This window comes from Martes martes (genome assembly GCF_963455335.1).
Source record: "Martes martes genome assembly, chromosome: 6".
Taxonomy (NCBI): Eukaryota; Metazoa; Chordata; class Mammalia; order Carnivora; family Mustelidae; genus Martes; species Martes martes.
In genome coordinates this window covers 24,400,875-24,427,553 of record NC_137893.1, presented here as the reverse complement: position 1 = coordinate 24,427,553, position 26,679 = coordinate 24,400,875, and the positions used below count along the sequence as shown (strand labels likewise).

The 26,679-nt window shown below is 42.3% G+C and overlaps 1 protein-coding gene across 1 annotated transcript in view; it reads left to right on the top strand.

Annotated features, from left to right (window-relative positions):
* SOBP (sine oculis binding protein homolog) overlaps window positions 1-26,679 on the top strand; it is a gene marked incomplete at its 5' end in the record, with an annotated part of 161,657 nt that overhangs the window by 39,653 nt on the left and 95,325 nt on the right. Inside the window, one exon of the mRNA XM_080805156.1 lies at window positions 2,154-2,305. Within this exon, the coding sequence (XP_080661282.1) occupies window positions 2,154-2,305 (152 nt within the window). The remainder of the gene's footprint in view (window positions 1-2,153; window positions 2,306-26,679) is intronic.

Here is a 26,679-nt window from a genome sequence, read left to right as displayed (position 1 = left end):
ACATATTGCCAACGGATCATTTGGGAGTGTTCTGCTGTATAATCATCTTTTTTAGGACTTTACTATTTTAAAGCAGCTAATCAATTGGGAACAATAGAAACCAGTAGTTCACATTCCTTTAGGAATGATAGATGATTATTTTTAAAATATACTATTTCTAATCTAATTTAAAAAAAAACCTCCTTCATAGCCTGAGGTAAATTACAGAGTTTTGTTCAGTTTTCATGTCTATAACATTTCACGTCTATAGACATTTCATGTAAAATGTCTATATGTAGACAGACGCCATATTAGGGACCATATAAAATAGAAATAAAGCTTTCTTTGACTAGGACAAATTATAAAATGCAGTAATTGTACGACATGTGAATTCGTGTTATGACTCTATTTAAAGAAAGTTATGTTATCAAAAATATTTGATTAATATCAAAGGTCATTTTTACATGTCTCATCTGGTAATTAACAATGGATCACATTATGTAATTTGTGAAAAAAAGTGGTCATTAAAATGACAATATTTATTCCATTAAGGTAAATAAAATGCTGCACATAGTTCTGAGTGATGATACTCAGGGGAAAAAGAGCCATATCACTGCACTACAAATTAGTTTGCTTCTAATTTTGCAGGCTGATGACCGCACTGCCTCAAACCAAATCTTTTCCCTGGAAATGGAATGATTGCATGACAGACTGTATGAACCATGAATATGTCAACAACTCATGGACCAGGCCTCGCTTAGCAATTAGTTTTTGGGGGATTTTATTGAGAAATCAGATGACACTATACCAGAGCTTATTGGGGATTTTGTGATTACCATTCATGTCTGGAGCATGAGTCTGGGAGAGTTAAAAAAAATTCATAAAGGAAGAAGAAATGTGGCTGATAGTGGCAATCAGTCATATGTACATGCATTGTCAATTGGGAGAATCAGAAGACTCAAAATATAGCAAAAGTTCCTAGGAGGCCGCAAGAACCTATTTTGTAGACTTCTAATTAAAGTCTCCTTTTATTGCTCCCACCCCTAAATAGACTGGTATATCCCAGACTTAAGTCATTTGAATATCACTGTCACATTTTTGTCAGAACTTCTTATCACCTGCATTATGATTTACTCAATATGTTTTGTTAACTGACTCACTCTAAAAGCCTCTCTTTGCTTTAAGCAGTAATATTCGTGATCTTATGGGCTTGTTTCACCAGTTAAATTTGTTTTCTTCTCTTGCAAAGGGAAAGAAATGCAGGATTTTAATTATTGAAAATTCTTGCATACCACTTAACATCATTCTGCACATCTCCATGACCTGGGCCGCAGGTCCTGCAGGAGCTGCTAGGACGACCAGCCTAGCTGAGAATGATCTTTACGGCTGTGTGACCTCAGGTCTCATGCCTGACACCTCCATTACCATCCCTCCCTTTCGGAACATGAGCTACATCACATGGAGAGAATTTAAATCAGGCCTGTGCCTCCCTGAGGACACCCATGCAGGAAGGTTTTGTCATAAGACACTGCTGAGTGAGCCAGGCTAGGGCCTTTCCATCGGCGGCATCTGGCCACTCACATCCTTCCTTTTTTGACTTAGCCATACCACTTGGGAAGCATTACCTCACAAGGGTAAATGCCGCCCCATGTCCTCTAACAGTGGTAAGCACCAGGCTGACCGAGATGGAGCCTGGTTCCTGACCCTCAAGGTGCACACGAGGGCATCATATTTGTGGGTTAGCACTCGGGTGTCCCACCTCGTGTGGCCCTCACAGGCTTTCAGCAGCACCTTTGAGGAAACGGGTCGTTTTAGCAGCTTCATGACACCTGGGCTTGGCTTAACCAGGTAGAAAATGCAATTTTGCCAGGCTAAGAAGCCCCGGGAGCCCTCCTGGGTGTGCATTCATATTCTGGATTTTAAGTAAATGATGTTTTTTTGGAGACTTAAGAGCCAACCAAGAAAAAAAAAAATAGAAAAAGAAAGAGAGAAAGCAAGCGAAAGCAAGCACTGAGTCTTCCCATCAGGAGCTGGCTCCCCTACGGAGGTGAGAAAGCGGTGAGGTGCAGAAATTGAAATTCGGCCTCAGGTAGCTCTGTCAGGCTCAGGGTGTGTCTAAGTTTGAAGGGATGTTTGCTTCTGATATGAACATTTTTCTTATACTTTTATTATAGAAGATGATGTGTCAAATGTACAAATAATGTGTGCCTGGTGCCAGAAAGTGGGAATCAAGCGCTATTCCCTGAGTATGGGAAGTGAGGTGAAAAGCTTCTGCAGCGAGAAGTGCTTTGCGGCCTGCCGACGAGCCTACTTCAAGAGAAATAAGGTAAGAGCACTAGAGAGAGGCGGCTGTGCAGGCCTCCCCAGACCACGTGCGCATGCGCCTCTAGCTTCTAGCTGAAAACACTGTGCACAGTTTCCTTTGATTTTATTTTTTTCTGTTGTGTCTGTTCTCCTGCTCTGTCATTCTTAACCTTTCGGAATGAGGAATCCCCTTCTAAGTGTCCCCTGTTCTTCCGTTTCTCTGTCTTGATGTTTGGATTCTGAGAGGGTGAATGAGAATCGGGTGAGGAGGGACGCGGTGGCAGTGGTCGCAGCCGAGTGACATCGGAGGTGCCAGCGTCTCTCCAGCAGTAGAGGGGGCAGACTAGAGTTCACGAAAGATAAGTGGTAGAGATGGCTTACGCAGGCCGAGCAGCGAGCCACGGAAGCGTGGCCAGAAAGCTTTAGTCCACGCAGTTTCATATTTGTTCCCAATGGGGATATTGCTCTGGCTCTTTACAAAACCTGATCCACAAAATTCGAATCAAGAAGAACGTCAAGTCTCACTTGACGCCTTATGTGCAAGTTGATTGATACCAAGAAAAGGTGAAATAATGGATACCCGAACCAACATTCGCTCACACCGCCAAGCCTTGGTGAGCAGCCTGGTGGGTGAACACAGGGACAGCCATAGTTCATCAGTTTTTGTTTTGTTTTGTTTTAAGACACCTCAGCTCTGAAAATGTCCTTTTAGAATAGTATCAGCCACCACTGATGAGAAATGGAATGCATGATGGTTTTACAATCTCACACACACAGACACGCGCAGCTATTTCCGTAATCTTTAAAAGAACCGCTGTAGCATTTTGCCACCACTTACTGAAGTAAATTGCTACTTCTTGATTGTTTTCCATTGATCTGGAAAGCTTCCTTTAATTCATAAAATTGTCCACATTTTGCCAAGCATTTCCATTTCCATAATACGAGCTCGAAATCTGTCTTTTCTCGAAGCAAACAATTATTATTATTATTTTTTTAAGTCTGATATTTGTAATCCTGAAATGCTAATCTCGGGTTCACTGCATTGCAAGAAGCACTGTTGCAGCAAATTGTCTCCTGCAAATTTGGGTCACATCATTCTGCCAAAAAACAATGCTGAAAGAATTAGGCTGCAGGCACCAGCGGGGTGGAATTTTAGTAGCAGTCTCGAAGAATTAGGCTCATAATCTTCACTGGAACAGGGAGGCAAGTAAGGAAATTGTTTGGAATTCTTTGGGGACAGTCAACAGCCGAGTTCATCTTCCCTCGGGAGGGGCCAATGAGATGCCAGAGGAAGGCGGTTAGAGCAACGCATGGGAGACACGTTTTGTTTTAATATAGGAGGATTAAAATGATCTCTGAGATCCGGGGGCTCCCGTTTTGAATGCTGAGCACTGGGGTAACAATCGCAGGAGTGGACCCAGCGCTTTCATCTTCAAAGCCCTACTTACCACAACAAAATACTTTGCATTCCAACCCAGAAGATGGCTAGAGAACAGGGGTTTTTGTCTTTCTATGGTTCTGAAGGATTATGGGTCTGAATCTTGATGGACGGCCTGTAGTGAGCACAATCAAGCGAGATGAATTTGTCACCATCCCTGTGATACATGTCATCTTTTGCCAAACGACTTGACTTTAGTAAGCCTCTGAAATAGCCCAGAATACTGTATATAAAAATTTATATCATTATAAATAACATGTAATGCTACATCATTATAAAGTTTAAGGTCGAACTGAATTTAAACTTCTCTAGCGTGCAGTTTTAAAAGGTACAAAACTGGGAGCCAAGATAAGAATTAGTATTTGGAATACGTACGGCAGGTAAAATCAGAGGAGGACCGTTACCTTTCGCTTCCTGCAGGGAATTACCGGGGTAGGTCTTTGAACGTCCTGCAGAAGCTGGGAGTCACAGCGGCTTCAAGTTTAGCCAGTGACTTTGACAGCTGATCCCAGCAGCCCATTAGTGTACATACAATACCTGTCTTCTCCGCAATCTTCATGCTTATTTATGTATTCCAAAGCTCTGCTACACTATACCTTCTCATTTTTCAAATAGGGGAATAAAGCGGTCACATTGCTTGCTGGATGCTTTTTTTTTTTTTTAAATTTAAGAGTGTTATCTCTGCAACAATATCCTATTGTATTACAAAAAACATGTACAGCTGCTGCATTTCTGTTAACTGATAGGATTTTGTGGTCATTTCATTTAGGGCTTGGGTTTCCTAATGGCTTGTATTCGATACCAGTCTCCATCCTGCCATTTCTAAGAACTGCTGTAATAAGCCCCAGGGTGTTCCCCACTGAAGACAATAGCAAATAGCTACTTTTCTTGTGCCGTTTAACCAAGTCTTTAGTCCTCATTATTAAAATTGTGGACTTCCTTAATCTTAGAAAAAGGGCAAAATTCTTCCTGTTCTGTCATAAAAGATTTTCCGGCTACATTCTGCACTAAATTTTAGATAGGCAGAAGGGGATGGAAAACAGAGTGGGTAATGTGTGTGTAGAAGAGAAATTTGCCTTAGGTGTAATGTAGATTTTAAAATACATGTAAAGTTAACTATGCTGTAAATAATGCTTTATAATGACAGCCCGCTTCTTGGTGGATAGCATGCTGGGATCTAAAAATGGTCTCTAAGTTGAACCCAAATTGCATGCATAACTTTACAAAGAAAAATCCTAGTAGAAAAGGTAGCTAATTAGGAGCCGCATTCAGCTGACCTCTGTTTTGTGTCTGAGCAACACCTGCATTTGTGAATGTAAATTGGACAGCTGTGCCTGCGGTTCCCCTGCTCTTCTCTTCACAAATGCTTGGGTATGGAGGCAGGAATTGATTTGCTGCTAAAAACAAGGACAAAAATAGCCCAACTCTCAAAATGAAGGCCCCCTGAAAATTGGCTCTTTAAATTTCATTTACTTCTCCACCCTTCTTTCTCTGGGTCTCTGTGTCTGTTTGATGGAGTAGGTTAAGAACGTCATGTCATATCCGTCTCTCTCAAACCCTGGCCCTAACAAGTAAGGTGGGTAGACTCCAGCCAAGTTAGCCCTTTTGGGCATGTAGATTATATTTTTAAACCGAATAATAAAGTTTACAATTTTATTTGAAGGGTTGTTTGGATCACTACACAGACGTAGGCTTTCTTCACGATGTTTCTGTTAGGAGGGGGACTGTGAGTCACAGCTGTATTCACTTAAGGAACCTAACTACTAGCTTATACATTTCAGGACATCGGCTCTAAGAAGTGATAGTGTTAATTCATAATTATATTTTTGTGGACTCCTTATCCCCAACAGACTCTGTTGCTGGCTCCAAAATTTTTTTAAACAGTGGGGAAGGAAAATACTTTTGTAGTCTATGGGCATTGGCTGAGCAATGGTACCTGCATCTCATTACTCGATGCACTAGAGAATTTTCAGGACACTAAGAGCTTGCTCTTTTCCCAGCCCCTTTTTGAGGCCACAAGTAGAGAAGGACTTGGGAACACTTCTAGCCTAGTGATTCACCTAGGAATTGAAAAGTTGCAGAGGTGTCTTAGTGGTTTTGCAAGAGATGCTCACGTGTTTTGTGTCACAAACACCAGTTTTACTTTGCACAATAACACTTAGAAATAGTCTTTCCTGAGGGAGGATGCCTTGTAATCATTATCTCTTTAAGAACAAGAGTAACAAACAAGACCACAAGTAGTAGTCATCTCCAAATAGCCCGTGTTTGGTCTTTTTCCTTCTGCTTGGGAAAATATCTTATTATCTAAACTCATGTCCATAAATCAAGAAGGAAATAAAAACTCAAGACAAATGGCCAATGCCGGCAATGCAAATGATTGTTTTCTTCTCTTTGTTAAGATCTTAAATTTTAGTGTTCTTTATGGGTTCGTGGCATTGATATTTTAGTAACAGACACAATTGCCTAAAAACGCCAAAGTTTTACTTCCTTCCAATTTCCCTGTAATTTGAAACAAGAATAGATAGAAATATTTCTTCAACGTCATAACGTTGCTGTTCACCACCAGACCATGGTGGGAAGTAAGCTGTGTAGATAAGGGATAACAATAAGGATGAATTAAAGATTAAAAGGGTATAAAGAGAAACAACATTTGCAAATCATATCATTAAATGGCTAGCCATCGTGATGATAATAACAACAAATATTTAAAGAGGGGAATATTGTATAATAAAGCATTTATCTCGCTTTCAAATGATTTCCTACATTCACAGTGATTTTTTCTTTGAAGAGATCCCTTTTGGAAAACCCATCACTAATTAGCATGTATCATATTATTTGAAGACACATTTTTATTTAGACTACAGTAGTCCTCCCTGACCCTGGGGGAGACCTTCTAAGACCTCCAGTGCATGCTTGAACCCATGGATAGTACTGAACCCTCCTGATACTGTATTTTTACCTATACATACAAACCTATGATAAAGTTTAATTTATAAATTAAATACTATACAGAGATTAACAATAAGAACTAATAATAAAATAGGACAGTTATAACAACATACTGTCATAAAACTTATGTGAATATGGATTCTTTCTCAAAATATCTTTATTGTACTGACCTTCTTCTTGTGATGCTGTGAGACGTAGGCATTGTGATGTAGTGCTAGGCCACTCTTGACCTTGTGATGATAATCAGGAAGATCATCTGCTTCTAGACTACAGGGTACCACAAATAACTGAAACTATGGAAAGTGAACCATGGATAAGGGGCACTCCTGTATTCGTCTTTTTATTAAACTTGAAGATATCTTGGAAAAGGTTCTCAGTTTCAGACTTAATTATCGAACCTAGTAGCGCAGAAGAAATGCGTAACAGTCGCCCCGCAAATCTAGTGATTAACCTGGCTACTTTGTTCCCTTGAAACACCTGCAAGATTTAATTTGCAACATGGTTATCATTCATGAAATTTGGGGGAAGGACGTTAAGAAATTATTTGTAATTAATGTTCTCAGACTGCCCGAATCTCAGGCCACAGACTTGCTTTTGTCAGTTGCTTGCAAATATTCTCAATTGAACAGTAAACATGCCAGGGAAGCACCGGAGTTCTTCCCACAGGTTCACCTGGAATTTACGGGGCGTCAGTGAGCCTTCCGCGTCTGTCTATCTCCCCTGGCCTGCAGCACGATACTCTGGTTCTGCCTTTTGGATCCGTGCCACAGGCCTGCCCACTGGCTGCATGGACAGTGGCCCCCGCTGCCCCACCCAGGGCTTCAGTCTGTCGGCCAGTGGCCGAGTTCCCTCTTGGTCACAGCAAACAGGGGCGTCCTCAGAAAGCTCTAGGGAAAGAACAACAAGCCCAACTGTTTTCTCATTCTGTGGTATTTTGGAATATGGAATGGAATATTGATGAGAGGCTGCAAACGAGAACCTCCGAGAAAAAGCAATAGCAGAGGAGGGGGAAGGTGTTAGTTCTTTGAAACGCATTTGGGGTGGGATTCCAGGAGGAAAGTTTGGGACAGCAAAGCAAGATGTAGGTCAGGTTAAAGTGATGCCTGGGGGGGCACCTGGGTGGCTCAGTGGGTTAAGCCGCTGCCTTCGGCTCAGGTCATGATCTCAGGGTCCTGGGATCGAGTCCCGCATCTGGCTCTCTGCTCAGCAGGGAGCCTGCTTCCCTCTCTCTTTCTCTTTCTCTCTCTCTCTCTCTCTGCTTACTTGTGATCTCTCTCTATCAAATAAATAAAATCTTTAAAAAAAAAAAAAGTGATGTCTGGGCTCTTGAAGAAAGCCAGAAAGGGTTCCAGAGCAGAGCTTCTGTAGTGTCGGGGGGACCTAGTGCCCCCCAACAGCCATCCAAAACTCGGGGGAGAGACATATAAGCATGTTTATCAGAACACTTGAACACCACTGAGAAGCGCTGGTTTAAGGGATACCGGGAGCACAAACAGAAGGGGGCAGGTAAGTTTTCTACTGCAAGAAAGGAATAGCACCCCTGTCTAGTTTTTTTTTTTTTTTTTAAGATTTTATTTATTTATTTGTGTGAGGGAGAGAGAATAAGAGAGAGGGGAGGGTCAGAGGGAGAAGCAGATTCCCAGCTGAGCAGGGAGCCCGATGCGGGACTCCATCATAGGACTCCAGGATCATGACCTGAGCTGAAGGCAGTCGCTTAACCGACTGAGCCACCCAGGCGCCCAACCCCCGTCTGGTTTTTAGTGGGCTACATTTTGGAGGCAGTAGGGAAAACAGAGAAATAATTTTAATCTGTTATCCAGAATGGGTGTCAACTTCTGCATAATACTAGATATTTTAGACTAAATATGAAGAGATGATTAAAACTCCAAATAGCTTCAAGCCCCAGTGTTTGTTCAACATTTCTGTTCAGTGCACAAAAGGAAGGGGGGTGGATTTTTCATGGATCTGAATCTGATCTTCTGGGGATCCGTGTGCAGGTCTATGGACATATTCTCGAACGCTGATTTTCAGATGCAGTGAGAGTCTGGCCATCCTTCTAGTGATAGCTAATGCTATACACTTAAATCAAGTTTCTCTCATTTGAGCTGCCGGTAATTATCCAATCCATCTCGAAGGCACGCTCTCGTTTAGCATTAACCACGGTGTCAGATTGCATCGGCTACATTGTGTTTTGGTGAGTGCGGCTGTGGAGTGATGAATGGGCGTGCCTCAAGTTCATAGTCCGGCTGTCTGGTTGGGGGCAGCGGGCAGCTCAGGAAACAAATGAACAGGAAGGGTTCCAGTTATTTGGGACATGCTTTCTCCTAATCGATCCAGTCCCTTGCATCGCCAACTTTCTCACCTTGCTGCTAGCGGTGTTCTCGGCTTATCGGAAGAACAGGCATTTCAAGAATTATCTCATGGGTTGTTCTGATGTGCTTCTCCCATTGTGAGCTACCTCCAGCCCTCCCTGAACTGGACTTTAAAAGGACCGTGTCCTGAGACCTTATTCAAAAAGACCACAGGAGGGAGAAGTTTCTAAGAGTATTTAGTGACCTGTTCAGAGAAACCAAGAGAGAAAGATTGTGCATTTACTAGGATTGTAGTTAGGTTTTTAACTCAAATGCCTTGTTAAAAATGTGAAGTACCCAAGACAGGCCAGGTGGCTTGCCTTGAGATATTTTAAGGTAGTCGTTTGAATCCAGAATTTTTCTCATATACTTTCGCAATGTGTGGTCACAAAAGCTAGTGCACTCAAGATGGCCATACTCGGGAGAGGCAAGCTGTAGGCACACCTGCGGTCTTTATCCCTGCCGCACCGCACTGCCCCCCACCCCGGTCTCAGTGCCACTGGCTAGCTTTTGCACACAGAGGCAAATGTGTGAACTGGGCAAGCCACATGGACTTATTTGTTCCTTGGGCTCTTGGCTCTTTGTTCCTATTATCACAGATTAGGATGGAATATAAAGAAGGTTGTTGTAGATGGCTGCGAAATTCCTGCCCCAGCAGTTGAGCTGGAGAATGGGAAATTCCTTAACGTTACAATCCACTCTTAGAGGGGCCGTGTGCACAGTGCAATCTAATGTCTACTGACAGACTGCCTTTGGAGGTTACAAACGTCAGTCTCTGTATTCTCTGTAAACACAGGCTGTGGGCCAGAGCTGGGCATGACTACAAGCACAGGAAGGCAGATCAATGGTTTAATGAATCCATAAAAGATCCTTGAACTCTGCTGCAAGGTACTCAGCACTCTAGTTAAATGAAACTCCTGTAGTCTTTAACAAAGAAAGAGATAATCAATGGCCGGGGGTGGAAGCCAATGTCCGGTAATCACAACCTCCCAGAATTTGTGTTGCTGTCTCATTGCTGACAGTGGGTTAGCCAGACCCAGGTTTTGAGGCTCACTACTTCCATACTAATATTTTTCTCAATGTTTGAGCTGCATTTAAGCCAGAGACGACATAATCATCGAGTGCTGCCTCTGTAAGGACTCTTTTTTAAAGCTATGGAATATTATTTAAATGACATTTCTTTAAAGTAATAAGATTAAACTCCAGAATTATATTATTCTAACATGTAGTGTCTTTGTAAGGCATCCCCATGATGAAAAGTAAATAGGGGAATAAAATCCATTCATGATTAAGTCCTCTGAATGTCAAATTACATAGTGTTGGAGAGCCCTGATTAATCCTTGCATGGTAAAATATTCCTCATTAGTTTGCTATGGCTAAGGGTTAACCACTCCTATTATAAATTCAGACATTAATGTATTTTCTGCTTAATTCATCTTCTAATAGAAGAAAATATGGTTAGTAGATAGGAATTTTTTTTTTACCTCTAAGTGTGCCTTGGAAACATTATACTGATTTATAAGAGAGCTTTGGAGGTATATAGGAGTAATCCTTCATAAATATGTTCAAATGAATTTAAAAGTATTTAACTACTTTTGATTGTAGAAAAACAACTGCTTTGACTTTGAAATGATTATTTTTTTCCCACCGAGATAGTAGAAATTATAAGTCAAAGATTTTACATCCGATTTTTGTCACACAAACTTGAGCTTTCCTAGTGTCTCAATTTCTTGATTAACTAATTAGCATTACGAGAGCTGGTCCTACCCTAATAAGTGTATTTTGGGGACTTGGTGGGTAATAGAAATTTTGAGGTATGACAATTGCTAGTCTGCTTCACAGGCTGATTGCCAGCCATTCTAGGATAAAGTGGTGATTTCAAATAAATGATATATTATCTTGTGATCTGTTTTGAGAGAATAAATTCATATTATCTTAAATAGGGTAAGCAGTTTTAAGACTGCACATCCGACTCTGTTATATGACCAGTCTTTGAAGGCCCTGATACTTTCTGTGATCACATGTAGGATTAAATATCTTATAAACTAGAGTGATTTAAATTGTTGGTGTCAAAGGATTTGGGGATACAGAGACCCAGGGGTAGGTGAGGTATAGGTGGGCAGATAGACATTTGTGACAACATAGATGGACCTTAGAGGGTATTATGAGGAGTGAAATAAGTCAGAGAGAGAAAGACAAATACCATATGATTTCACTTATCTGTGGAATCTAAAAAAAACAAATGAATAAACAAACGCACAAACAAAAAGCAGATATAAACCCATAAATACAGAGAACAAAATGGTGGTTGCCAGAGGGGAGAGGGATGGGGGGATGGGCTAAATAGGTGAAGGGAATTAAGAAGTACAAACTTCCAGTTATAAAAATAAATGTCACAGGGATATAAATTACAGTATAGATCTATACCAATAATATTGTAATAACTTTGTATGTGATAGATGGCAAGTAGAATTATCATGGTGATCATTTTGTAATGTGTATAAATGTTGAATCACTATCTTGGACACCAGAAACTCATATAATATTGTATGTTAACTCTACTTCAGTTAAAAAAGAAAAAAAGGGGAAAAAAGCAGGGCAAATACTTAAAGACAAGGGAGATTTGCCTAGTAGGAGACAAGTCTCTGTGCTGCTTTTTTGTTTGTTTTTAGCCAAGATTAAATAAATTGTTATTTATTCATCCATTTATTTAAACAAATAAAATAAAAGATATACTGTATCTCCATAATATGCTAGGTACTGTTTTGGGCTTGGCAGGTACATTGAAAAACAAAAAGAGAAAAGTTCCTGCCTTAAAGGAACTTAGATTCTTTCTCTAAGGGAGATTGATAATATACAAGTTAAAAATATGTATATATGTAACAAAATTTCAGGTAGTGACAAGTGCTATGAAGAAAAAACAGAGTGAGGACATGGATGGCGATGGGGTGCTGTGTTATATCTGGTGGTTATGGAAGTCATCCTTGAGGAGGTGATACGTGGGTAGGGACAGAAAGGGTGATGGGGCTGTCACGAGAAGAGCTTAGAACAGAGAATTTACAAGAGGAGGGGGAGCAAGTGAGAGGCAGAGGAAGAGCCTTGGCATTTCTGAAGAGCAGCAAGAAGACCATATTGTCTGGAGTTGAACGGTCAAGGTGGTTGGGACCAGATCACGTAGGGCACAGAGCTACTAGTTTGGATTTTCTCCTAACTTTGATGGCAGCTTCTGTGAGGTGTTGAGCAAGATGTGAGGCATTGAGCAAGATGTGTGACATGATCTAATCTTCTCTGTTGATTGGATCTCTGTTAAGGAAGTAATACATTTAAGATCCTGGGTGCAGAGAGGATTTAGGGAGTAGGAAAGGCAATAGCATTCCCATGGAGTTGGGTGTGTCTGGCAATAGAAAATGAAAAGTGTCAGATTCACTGAATTATTCACTAGTAGTTATGAAACATTTCTCAGTAACAAAAGTATGTTGAACTAGCTTAGGGTTTTTTTTCTCTCTCTCTCTCTCTTTTTTTTTAAAGTGTGGGGAGAAATGAACCAAGGATGGATATTGTTGGTTAAATGTTCTGACATAGTGATTTTTTTTTTTTTTTCTATATGGCAGGTGGGGCTTGCACCTTAGTCTAGAGGGGAGGTTAAGATCTCAGAAGGTAAGCTCAACGCAGAAACCAAACCTTGGCCTGGGGGACAGGTCTTTGGTATCGACAGGCATCTGCACGACCCCTTTAAAGTTACTATCTCCTTTCCCTAGTGTGAGGGAAAGGAGATAGTAACTTTAAAGGGAGCATCTTTGGATATAGGAAGTATTTTGAAGTCTATTTTATTCTAAGGGTAGACTTAATTTGGTGATAGTTAAAGGCTGTATCAGGATTTTTTTTTTTTTTTTTTTTTTTTTTTGCGAGGAGAGGCGGGGGGCGTGGAGTATCAGGATTTTTAATGCAAGTAACAGAAGACCCAACTCAAACTGGTTTAGACGATAAAGGACATCTTTCATCCAGTGGAATTCAAGTCCTAAGGTAGGGTATGCTTCAGACAGGTTGATCCTGTAGTGCAGTGGTTTCATTTCTTCCCATCTTTGTGCTTTTGTATATAGAGTGTTGGCTGTTTTCCAAGGCAGGCTCCCCAGAGGTCATGGGAAGGCCGCTAGCAGCAATCAGGCCTATATGCTTCCTTGTTCGTATCCAATGAAAGACAGAGTGCCTGTGTCCTAATATTCCAAGAAAGAGTCTTGAAATTCATATTTATTGTTTATGCTTAGGTCACATGCACATGCCTGAACTTGGACTATGACCAGGGCAATGGCTATTCTGATGAGCTTGAGCCAGTCAGGGATTCCCTTGGATGTTAGAGTTAGGCTTATTTTCCTCTAAAGCCCGCGGGAGGCGCATGAGAAAGGGCAGCTACCAGAATGAAAATTTGGAATCTCTTAAAGGAGGGAAGAGGTCAGAATGATGGCTGATGGTAGGTGCCGGCAAATATCGATGAGAGAGAAGGAGAAGGGACCTCATGAGGTTATCTCATGAGGTTGAATTCTTTACACAATGAATATGGTATGCCCATCTCCTCTTGTCATGTGGAAGAAGGAATCTGAAATCCAAATATGGATTGAGAGATAAAAATGTGGTTAACATTCATCATAGGACACTTAGAGGAACTACTTCTCTCTAGGACCAGCTATTTGAAACCCCGATTATTAGAATGTTGTCTTTAGTACCAGGACAAAGTGCTGACTTGTTCTCTTCTTTTTGGACTCCATAGAATATGTGATTGCATGGAACTAAGATGAAGGGATTGTGTTTGGCTGTTAGATATGCTTATTTATGAAGATGAACAATGGTACTATTAAAACAGCAGATAGCACAAGAAATAGTTCCACCAGTGTGAGTGGCCAGGAGATGTTGGCCAAGGACTGTACTGGATATGGGGAGGCAGATACCTGGGACTGGGTGAGGCTGCTGTTACTCATCAAAGGTGAGTCTGCCTGCCATATATTTAAGCTTTCGCTGTGGCTGAAAACTGTGCCTGCTGAACAGAAGGGAGTGGAGAGTGTTCAAACAAATTGTGATTTAGTCTGAGGCTGAATGCATCAAGTTCAGGTAGCAGAAGAAGAAGAGACCTTGAAGGCTGCAACTTGCAAGTTATTAATTTATCTATATATTTACTAAACAAAGATTTCTTGAGCAGGTACTATGTGCCAGGCACTGTGCTAGGCATTGGTGTTCCAACAGACAATGAGAACCGGTTCCTGCCCTCATGAAGCGGTAGAAGGCAGACATTTATTTACATAATAACACAGATGTGAAATTGTCACTGTGTCAAGTGCTGTGAGAGTGTGGGCACAGTGCGGTGAGGGCCTCCAACAGGGAGATTTGATTAGTAGGGAGACCTGGAAGCTTCCCTGAGGAAGTAGGGCTTTCACTGAAATTCAAAAGATGAACAGATGTGAAGGAGAGGAAAAGGGGACCGAAGAGCTTCCTGGGAAGAGGATACAGCAGCCTGATCTAGAATCCTGGCCCTGGTCTGCTCCTTCTTTGCTAATTTCAGGTTCTTTGTGAGGGAACGGACCGTTACCTATAAACAAGAAAACAAACAGATATTCCGTGGAACAATCCCATTGATCCATTTGTTTCTGTCTTTGTTCATTCATTCATTCGTTCGTTCATTCCTACCAACCCTTGGGGATTTGCTGCTTGCCTACTAGCTTCTGCCTTCCTTGACTTTTCACTCTGCTTCATGGATGGTGGACTAGGCACAATATTACTAATTTATTTCAGGGAGTATTTTGACAGCCTGGAGCTCCTGAAGGTAGCAGCATTTTGTAAATAAATAATAAGGATAAGAATAATAACTCTAAGACCCTAAGTGTTTTTATTATCAAATGTATCAGGAAAACAATAATAACAGCGGAAAAAAGATTGGGTGAAAATGTACTGATTTGAGGGAAGAAGATAATTAGTGTCTGACAAATATGGTTGGATGATTGAAAATAAATGGAGTAAGTTATGTTTTGATGGAAAGAGCCAGAGAAAGGACAGATCCTGCCCACTCCCCCACCTCCCTCTGGGTGTGGAAAGAGATGTGGTTTTATTATATGTAGAAAGAACTATGGACCTATGTTACGTTAATGCGAGAACAGACAGGAAGTTTGGGTGATAAATCTCAGGATAGAGGAACGCTTACTGATGCCCAGGTCCCCAGACCAGATGACTGTGATAAAATGGGAACTGAACAGCAGGTCTGCCAGCAAATAACAGAGGACGATTCTCAGGGCACAGTGGTGTGGCGGGAAGGAAGGAATTCTCCTCCCTTTCTCTGTATTCTTTGTTTCAGCCTAGGATCTCATTTAGTGCCTAGGGTCGCGAGGACCATCCCGTAGAAATGTGGTGATGAATAAATAGGCAGGTAAGCGGTTCAGATTTTATTTTCATGGGTCTCAACTGGGTGGTGTGGACACAGATATTCAAAATGGAGGGTCTCTGCGTCACTCTTCAGGTTGCCCGCTAGAGGAGATGACCCTCCCCGAGCCTAACCGTACCTGCACCTGCCTCAGGTGATGGGGGGATGGGCACCATGGTGCAATTCAGCTGGAGTCAGTGGCCCCTTCTCCAGTTCCAGTAACTTCTGAGAACCACATATAGTGACAGTCGTTTCCAAAAGAGGCTGATTTTAAAACTGTGATGAAAATGGCTAACAGCAGGCTGAAGGTTAAAGTAAAAAACTTAAAAACCATAAAATCTGCCTGGAGGCTATTTAAGCAAACTGTTTTAGAGGCACAGATGGTTCATATACCTCTGAGCCAAAAACAAAAAAGTAAAAAGGGGACAGTAAAGCTGGCGTGATTAAGCAGACAAGTATGAAAGTTTTATTAGTACGAAAAAGGCATCCTTTTGAAAAGTGAAAAATCTGTCTCTGGCAACTCGGAAGATATGTTAAAGACCAATGGGGAATGGAGAGGACACACAGATGACATCTCAGAAAGCAGCCAGAAAGTGCGAAAACACACAGCGTGCTTCCATACATTGGGTGTCGGGGGCTGTGCTCTAAGGAGATGAGAAAGTCCTGGAAGACAAAGATGGCGTATGTGGAGGGTGGGTGTGTCATCCTGTCCTGTCCTTTTGAGGTGCGGCAGTGTTTATAGGGATTTGATGTGACTTAAATTTGGGAGTTGGGTCTCCAAGGGAAAGGAGCCGGACCAAATCTGAGAAACTTAAGCGCCCCTAGTCAGAAGGCCCAAAGCATGTGAAGGAAGTCAAGCATGATGTTGCTTCTGGTACGACTAAAACATTGTAAGCATCCCTGTAAGTGTGAAATCATTGTGGTGGGAGGTCCTCCGGCCTCTTCTTTCTGTGCCACCAGCGCACACCTTCATGTCTGCTCCTGTCCGCGTGCGCGGACACACACATACGCTTAAACAGAAACTCTCCGGGTTTGAGGTTGGTGAGGTTCCTTTATCATAACTGGGGGAGAAGTCAGGTTCCGAAAAAGAACACTAACGGTGCACAGTGTACAGGGCTGTCATTTGAGAACCCTCCTCTGAGAACAAAACAAAACAAAACAGTATTTGTGTCTTGAGTTAGCATTTCAATATAAACCTTAAAAAAAAAAAAAGACGACTAAATGTAGCCTTGCAAAAAGTAAGGTAAGTTGTTTGGATTTTCAAAAATCCAAATAATTCACTTAGAGTTTGGCTGACTCCCTCTAAAGAGACCGTTGAGGAAAATAAATAAATGAAGGCCAGGAATAAAGCCTTACCTTGGATTAAGAACCTGGGTAAGGAGTGGATGATATTCCTCAGAGTACGTATAAATTAATAGCATACTGTCCCAGGGGTTTATATTAGGAATAGTGTCACTTAATACACTGATTGCTTATTTGGAAGTAGATGACAGGAAGGAAGGGAAGTTTGCTACTTTTTCTAAGTTGCTTTCATTTGAAAAACCACAGGGGATTACCTCCTCCCAGCTCCCTGCCCCTTCCCCCCACAACACCAAACCCTGCTCTACAAATATATGAATATAATGAGGTAACCTGACATCAGATGCAATTCCATTCACTGAGCTGTCAGCTAGCACAAGAGGACAAAAACTTTCAATCCTCATACTCACTGATACAGGCTGGCTCTCAGCATCCCCAGAGAGCGGAACTTGGTTTGGTTTGAATGGGCTTCAATTGTGTTCCTTGCCTAGACTTAAAAAAAAAAAAAAAAAAAAAAAAGGCATTTAGATGTTTGCTTTAAAGATAGTTTTTTACAGTGGACAAAAGTATGTCAAACAATAAGCTTTTTCCCACCTTTGCAGGAAATGTGTAGTTCATCCTTCTTTAACCTGATTTTTATAAAGGGCTAATGCTGAACTTTGAAAGAGTTGACATAGAGGATTAAATATATTTTCATTAGGCTCCAGGCTATACAAAGATGGGATGCAAGAGCCTGAAAAGGTACACTGATGGGGACCAAAGAACCAATAATAAAACTAAAGAATTGGTGAAGATAAATACAATGAAAGCGTACCCTGCCTCTTAACACTTACGGGTAACCTTTGCGGTTGGCCACCATGGAGAAAGACCGGGTCAGACTCCGTGGCAGATGGTTTAGTACGTAGTGCATATATTAATCCACAGAGGCAGCCCTGGAAATGCAAGCAGGTTGTTAATGATCGTGTACAGCAGTTGTGAGCTGCTTCTGCTCTTGCAGTAAGGAATTCAGATGTCATGCTTCAGGGTTCAAGTTGATGAGTTTCTGGGCTGGGAAAACATTTCCCTCCTGTAGTGCATTGCACAGCCGATGAGGCATGCTCCGGGGAAGGGGTGATGCAGGTAGAGGCAAGAGAGAGAATGTAGACTCACCTCCCAGGTCCATGATTTAGTTTGACGACTTCCTGTGTCTGGTTAAAGTGGCACCGTGGAGGGTACATCAGAGGACGAGGACTTTGTGAATCAACTGTGAAGGCAGCAGACACCACGACTGTAAACCTCATAGAACTTCAAACCTGATACTCAAGTCAATACTGACTGCAAATGAAATAAAGAATTCCCCCATCTTATGGCCCGCTGGCACCCGAGAAAGCCTGTGCCGGAGATACCTTTTTCATTTTCCTATGTCCTGAGTTGCTTAATAAGTAGAAACGAATGTTGTCTTCCCAAATTCCAGAGCATCGAACTTGACTTAGAGACTGAATCAAAAGCAGAAAACCCCAGAGGATTAATTATGAAGATGTATGCTCCGAAGCCCTATACCAGGGATGGAGCTCAGAGAAATTATCTGTATTTATTGAAGCCTAAATCAAGACAACCAGAATTAACTAGAAATTCAGGAAGAGTTGGATGAACAATTTAGATGTTTTACACGGTATGCCCTATTAAATGTGACGAGAGGGGAAAATTAAAGCGCACAAAAGTAAACTTAAGAGGTAAGCTTAAATGAACACTTCTGAACCCCAACCAGCAGACTCCCTTTCTCCTTCATTCTGCTTTTTCACTTCCTTTACATTGCTGACGCAACCATTTAATAATAAATATCAGTTAAATGTAATTCTTTATGACCGTGTAATTCAGCAAGATGTTCGGCATCCCTGGGGCCTAGCTATTTGGCTCAACGCTTGGTCAGGGGTTGGGAATGACGATTTGGACCTCAGTTTCTCTCTTCTTGTGGATGTAGGGACATGGATGGATGATGTATGGAATAAAACCTATATCAACATAGTTATTACAGTTAGCCCCTGTCCTCTGTATTCTCCAGGGCCATACAGGGGCCCAGCAAGAGGTAGCCATCACTGTGTTGCCCTAAACCAGCTGTGCATGGAAGGAGACATGGAGAGATAGGCCTCACTCCCTCCTGGGCAGCCCGGCACCCATGGCCCACTCCCCATGCTCCCCCCTCCTTCAACCTGGAATGCCAAGCTGGCTCCCGGGGAGATGGGAAGGAAGTTGGCTGTTTCCTTCTTGCTCTTGGGTCCTGATGCTGTCACCCAGCTCCCTTGCAGGAGCCACTGCCTGGCAGATCAGGGATGTTGCACCCATCACTTTTGGCTTGGACCTGGACACTGGAATAGACTAGGGAAGTAAAAGCCTGGAGAGAAGCGCAGAAATTGCGTATTTGGGTAGAAAGCCGTGTATCCTGTGCACCCAGCGAATGAACCAGAAACTCTGCTAGGTGTGATAGAGGAATGTCTGTCCGAGTGTGTGAGTTTTCCTGTGCTTGTACGGAGATGTCATTCCACACATTTATTCATTTACCCATTTATTCAGCCCCCACAGCGTGCTGGGTGTTATTCTGTGCCTGGGGCTACAAAGATGAATAAAGGAGAGGTTTCTGCCTCTAAGGCTCTCACAGTTGAATAGGGGAGACAGACGTGTAAGCAAATGATATGGTAGGAGGCATGCCGGAACAGATGCGGATGAGGGCAACTGGGGACCATAGAGTGACTTCCCCAGCCCAGGGGCCAGGCTCCTCTGCATGAGCGAGCACTGAAATGCAAATTCCAGAATTGGGACAGACAGGAGAAAGGCAAAGGGTGGCGAGGCAGCTTGAAGGCTCTGAGTCAGGAATGGGAGTTCTACTTGCCACACGTTAAAAAACAAGTGTATAAGCCTTATTGTGGTCGCCAGGGTCCGTAATAACATTTCAAAATATTACAGACTTTCTAGGGATGCTGAAAACCATATCCCTAGAAAAAAATTGATTTTGGACATCCTTTTGTCTTTAGGTTGTATTTAGGAAAACATGTGCAAGAGATTAAAGGAGGCAGAGAAGTTGAGAACGTATAGACAAGGCTCATGACAGACATGCTGAGAGTCGAATGTGTATCTGCACACTTCCAGGACTGTTCAAGCTGAAAGTGATGTGAGAAAGTTTCTCCAACATCCTCCTTTTACAGATGAGAAAACTGTGGCCCTGAGAAGGAAGGTGACTTGCTGGGGCCACAGAGCTAGTGAGGGGCGGATACCATTCGTGCTGTGATCAGCATGAGATCTCTGAAATCAGCAGGAGGAGAATTGTAATGGCAGTAGCTTGAGGAGCGATAGAAACAGCTCTTCTTTGTCATTAGAATAGCACTGTTTAGTAAGTGTACATATATACTTCATGAAAGGGCTCAGTATGCTAGTTTTCAAAGTTTTATTTGCCAAGAACTTAGAGTAAGAAATGCATTTTGCTCTATAATTTAGTACACATGCATACACCTCCCCCCCCAACACACACACTCCTACCCTACTTCCTATTACTTAAGTCACTTTGACGCTGGCATTTTCTTGATTTTGCCAGGAAGTGTCGACAGAAGATTTTCACGCAGTTATGTCACAACTGCAACCTGGATGGCAACAATTATAAAATGCATCATGATTTCAGAAGTATTAAAATATGAAAAATGCTTAGGATTTGGAATATGCAAAAGAGGGTATATCCATTTAAAATTGAACAAAAAGTGGGGCATCTGGGTGGCTTCAATCGGTTTGCATCTGACTCTTGATTTTGGCTCAGGTCATGATCTCAGGGTCGGGAGATCAAGCCCCATGTCAGACTCTGTGCCCAGCTGGGAGTCTGCTGGAGATTCCCTCTCTCTTCCTCTTTCCCTACCCTTCCCCCAACTGGCACTCACACTCTCACTCTCTTTCTCTAAAAAACAAACAAACAAACGAACTGAACCAAAAGTTTCCTGAAATAATACCTTTTTTTTTTTTTTTAATGTGTTGTGCTCTGGTATTTTCTATTTTGTTCTGCTTTATTTTACTACAAAGTTGCTGGTTGGGACTCATTAATGGGCTGAGAACCCAGCTTGAAAATACTGGATGAATAGGGAGATTTGTATTAAATGTAATTATTATGGCGGGATGGGGGGCCTTCAAGGTTTTACCATTGGATTCTCCTTGATTTTGACGCTACAGTTTCACCAAGTTAAAATGAGGTATTTCTATTAGTTTTTCTAAACTTTAATTGTGGACTCTGTTAATGGAGTCATATTTATCTCTTAAAATGGCCAATGGCTGCCCATTTATAATATGCTTTTAATTATGCATTTGTCTTGATGGAGAACCAGGGGCACTGAGAATGTTGATCAGACAGTAAAAGGGAATGCTCAAATTTTAAAATGAGCTACGTCAAGTTCTTGTATCAAGTGAAAATGAAGGAAAGGAAGACAGAAGTGACTTGGTGGGGAAGGAGCTTAGGTAAGAGAGCCAGATTAGAAGAGCAGACACAGAGGACGGGCCTGAGTGGTGAACTGAAGAAAGAGAAGCATCTTCCCACGCAGCTTTTCATTATAGTTCTCAGCCTTGGGCCAAAGGTGATGAGGAGTTAAATGGCAGCGCATAGATTGTTGCCATGTTTGGTCTGGTGTCCGTGGCATAGTCAATGAGATGATGCCCAGGCTTGTCCGGTAGGTCAGTAGGACTGTGCTGCTAATCATGGCATGAGGCTTATCCTTTATAAGAACTGGCCCATGTCAGGGGATTGTTTGAGGGTACAGGTTGGCTATTGAGGAGAAAGAATGGTTGAATTTACTAATTCTTACTTTACTTTTAATTTCAGTATATTTAATGTACATTTTTAATAAAGATTTTGTTTATTTATTTGACAGAGACAGTGAGAGAGGGAACACAAGCAGGGGGGAGTGGGAGAGGGAGAAGCAGGCTTTTCACTGAGCAGGGAGCCCGATGTGGGGCTCGATTGATCCCAGCACCCTGGGATCATGACCTGAGCCAAAGGCAGACTCTTAACGATTGAGCCACCCAGGCACCCCTTAATGTACATTGTAGTATTAGTTTCAGGTGTACAGTAGAGTAACTCAACGATTCTATACATTACTCAGTGCTCATCGTGATTAAGTGTACTCTTAATCCCCTACACCTATTTCATCCATCCCTCCACCCACCTGCCCTCTGCCAACCACCAATTTGTTCTCTATTTTAAAAAGTCTGTTTTTTTGTCTCTTTTTTTCTCAGTTTATTTTATTTCTGAAATTCTGTAGGAGTGAAATCATACGATATTTGCCTTTCTCTGACTTATTTCACTATAGCATTTTATCCTCTGTCTCCATCCGTGTTGTTGCAGATAACAAGATTTTGTTTTGTTATGGCTGAATAATATTCCTGTGTGTGTGTGTGTGTGTGTGTGTGTGTGTGTACCATATCTTCTTTATTCGTTCATCTATAGATACATGGTTGAATCTGTTTTAAAGTAGGCTGACAAAGAAATGATAGCTAATAAGGCTTTCACGTATCAGTAATTCAGTAAGCTAGATTAGGGTAGGAGGAGAGTGGGGCAGAAACCAGCAGAGAAAACTGGGGAACTGGGGCAGGGCGTTCTTAACCTCTTATTTGAATCATGGCCTCCTTAGATAACCTGAAGAAAAGTTCAGATTGGACCTTTTCTCTAGGAAATAAACAGACACACAGAATTTTACAGATTGTTTCATGGGTTCATGGACTTTGTGAAATTCATTCGTTGACCTCTTGAATTCAGATTTAAAATCCTAACTAAGAGTGATTGGATGTGGGAAAACTCAGCTCCTCACCTGCTGTTCTGAACTAGAGTTCTCTTAAGCCAGACATACAGCATGGGTGGTGTTCCGACGTGTGCAGCCTGGAATGGACGTGTGGGATGGGGGAGGTGTGCTGTAAATCGGTCAGCGTAAGGATGGTACAAGAAGACCGGGGATTGAGTAGAGCTGCTTGGCGTCCCGGGCCGGTTTTTAGAATAAGCATGCAATAGTCAACTTTCCGGTATTAGGAGAGAGGGCAGTTCTGCCTCAGTGCCAGAAGTGATGCTTCTTCCAGGATATAGACCTTGAGAATCAAATGACACAATTTTTCAGTAATTTGTCCAATACTTAGAACGGACAGGTACTTCTCAAAATGGATGTCATTAAAGCCACAAAACTGGTGATGTTATGGACAGATTCTTCCATTTGCATTACAGAGACATAACAGATGTGGGGAAGCTCCTGGTCTTAGCAAGATGTTGGATTAAATAATGCTCGCTGCCTGGATGTCCTGTCAGATGCATTGTAATGCTTACCAGAACTCCTTTCCACCTCTTAAAGGAATTTAAACTGTCAGCCCATTTAATGTTCATCTCTAATGTGAAATTTTTAGATGAAGCCAATTTAGCTTAATTTACCTAGATGTTGCTTTGCGTCTGCGGGTGGTGGGGGAGGGGGCAGGGAAGCAGGCTGGAGTCCATTGGAACTGCCCCTTTGCAGAAGCCGAGAACACACGGGACACACAATAGCTTCTTTGGGTCACTGTGCCATTTGTTAAGGAAAAGAAACGCCACCCAGCTATTGCCTCCCACTGCTGCTCTGGGGGAAAAATATCACTCATGCCGCCATTGCAACAGACACAGGAACGGATCTCGGGAAGCAGCTTCTCTTGAGTTTCTAGAATAGTCCAAGCACTGACCAGTTCTTCAGGGTGGAGGTGGGGTGGGAAGAAACTATTGTTCTGAGAGTCTGCCTGGGACCACAGATGGAAGGGATTGATCAAGTACAGCAGCATCTTTGTGCTGCCGTTAATGGTTTTTTTTTTTTTTTTAAATCCCCTTCTGAGGGAAATCTGTGATTACATTTTTTTCTCTGCACAGGTGCTAGAATGCATTGCGCAAATACAAACATATCCCACTTCATGAGAAAATTTGGAAGTCATTTTCCTTCCATCTGTCTGAAGTAGACTGTGCTCTAAAACTGGCCATCCACCCACCCATTCTCCCACGCACCTTCTCGGTGACAAGGAGGAGATGGCATTGTAAGAGAATGAGAAAAAAAAAAGCGAAACCCCGCAAGGCATTTAAAAGGATGGCTTATTAGTATCGTTTGGGCAGCTATGAATAACACATGATAGCTTCTGGGCCTGCATATTATTCACAGAAGAGTAGCCTTCCTCTGCCCTCCCTCCTCTTCCCCATTCCAGTGTCCCTTCCTTACAGATGCCTTTCCCTAATCCCCAAACCCTCACCGAACCTGGGTATGCTTTGATCAGAGATCATTTTCCCGCATGCACAGTGAGTTCGAGCCCACGTAGATAGGTGAGCAGTGGCTTTGAGAGGAGGAGGCAGTGCCGGCTTCCAGAGAACTCTGCAGCTGGGAGCGCGCCGCAGTCAGACAATCAGAGGCCCAGCAGGGCACCTTCCAGGCGAGCGCAGCTGCAGGGCTCTGGTCGGGAGCTCTCCAAAGGCACACGCCCTGCGTTCGGATTCCAAGCTACATTTAACACAATTGCCCATCAGCACTTAGGAAGCAGTTACCACAGAAACCCAGCAGAGACCAATTAGTCACATGATTAAATTAATTAAAATAACCCAGGGCATCTGCCATCTTCCCTCTTTTTGCTACAGAGAGCACATGACCCAGACAGAACCGTAATTGGTTCGCGGTGCTGTTTTGTCTCCTCATCCTAGAATTGTCTTCTTAACCGCGGAAGGGGGTTCTCCTGATTTGCTTGTCTTTCCATAAGAATTCTCTTGGGTTGTTTTGGTGGATATTCCATCCCGGTAAGCCAGGCCGTATCCAATTTACAAACCATCAGATTTAATAAACAATGAGATTTGTTATGTTGGGGATAAGAGGATTTGGAAACATTTCCATTGGCGCAGTTGAAGACTTTTGGAGGTTTTTTTAATGAGGGCTCCAACATGCCAGAGGGTGCACTGTGATAGGTGTTTACACTTGACCTGAGAATTTGGTGGCAAGTCGCGGAAGCCAGACCTTGGTTTTGCTTGTTAAAATCGTAGAGGTGTTCTGGTGAGGCACAGGCAGCCCGTGTCCTGAGATGGTCCCGAAGCAAGGGTGGGTCTAACGATCCCGCTCACTGGTTTGTCCTTTGGAAAAGGCCGAAATGCACCCTCTGAAGCTAATGTAGTAAATCAGTGCTCTGTCCTTGATGAGCTGAAGGACCTCATAATTCCCCAAATCTTCATGTAGTCAAAGGTTTTCTGTTACACCGGTGCCATACTTCTAGGAGCACGTACACACAAACCAGCTTCCCCGCAGTCTCATAGTGCTCACAGCGGCATGACTCTGTCACTTTGGACACTTTCTGGAGACCACTTGGATCCACCGCAGCTGAGCGCAAATGACCGAGCACAGTGTAGAGCTATCCAAGGAGGTAATGGTGTGGTTTCCTAATATTCTTTCTTTGTGACTTGTCTTGACAAAATGGCATAAATTAATTACACAGTTCAACTGCATTAATTTGTGCCCGACAAAGCAAGTGGCACAATCTCGTCTACCAACCTAGACCGTGAGCAGGCGAGTCACGGTTCCACAGGAAGACGAGGTAGCATGTAAATAATCAGCTGGGACAGATCTTTCAGCAAGTGTAGGCACCCGGCTGGTTGGAACCTTCTTTCTTCCTGGGTGAATCAGAATCCCAGTCAGACCTCAGGACACCTGTGTCCATCTGGCAATTCTGAGAATCAGGTGCCTGATAAAAGAGAGCCATGGGATCGTTTATATAATGAAAGGAAATGAATTGATGTGATGTCATATGTAGCAATACTAATAAGAATATGCATTTATATGACATGTTATGACTTACAAAGTGTTCACATACCTCCAGCATTTGACTTAGTCTCTCTGACGTTACTAATACATTTATTAAATGTACGTGTATCTTGCACAGTGTACTTGGTACACTCATTTTGTTATTGGTACAAGAATTGTTCTGTGAATCAGATAAACACAAAACAGGGGCACTTGGGTGCCTCAGTCAGTTGAGCATCCAACTCTTGATTTCTGCTCAGTCATGATCTCAGGGTTGTGAGATCGAGCCCAGCGTCAGGCTCTGTGCTGGGCGTGGAGCCTCCTTGAGCTTCTCTCCCTCTCTCTCTCTCTCCTCTTCTTCTGCCCCTCCCCCACCCACTCTTTCTCTCTTAAAAAAATAAAGAGAATAAGTGCAAAGCAGAGCTAAAACTAATGTATAGAAAATATATTTCACATGTTAGGGGTGTTTTTTTTCCCTTGGAATCAACAGAAAAATGAAAACATAAACTGTCTTGGCCTAAGTAACTAATGAATACCTTAGGTAGATTTGAAAAGTAAAATACATATTTTCAACTTTTACATTATTAAATAAAAATTTAAAAATATGTATTAAATAAGTATTTGTGCTTTTGTGAACTATAGGCTCGGCTTCACAGGCAGAAATCTGGTTTTGCTATCTCCATATAACATCTCTCTCAAACTATTAAAAATTCTGGAAATATAGCCATCTAAAAAATGGAAAGGCTACTCTTTGGGGAATGACAAAACGAGCCACAAATCAAAGTGTATCTCATATCCTTTGGTTGTATATCAAGCTTGGTCAAAATAAGTCAAAGTTTTGGAAAGTTCTTACAAAATGTTTCAACAGATGGACTCTGAGTGCCAAGTACTGGATCGGTAACAGCGATTTCGCTTTGTTTGCTCACATTTTGTGTAGCCTACACTTAATTATTCATGAATTGAGTTTTAATAGCAATGCAGAGGATTGCCTGTCATCATCATTCTAAGTTCTGGCTGCTGGAAACTTTGAGGGGCTGGGATTGGTTAGGGAGCCGGGGACTGGTTGTGTGCTCTCCAGTGCAATTTTTAGGTGATTCTTTGTCTTGTGTCATTTAAACCGCCTCCATTCTACCAAGGAGGATCAGCAAACGATGACTGCATGATTTATGAATAATTTCC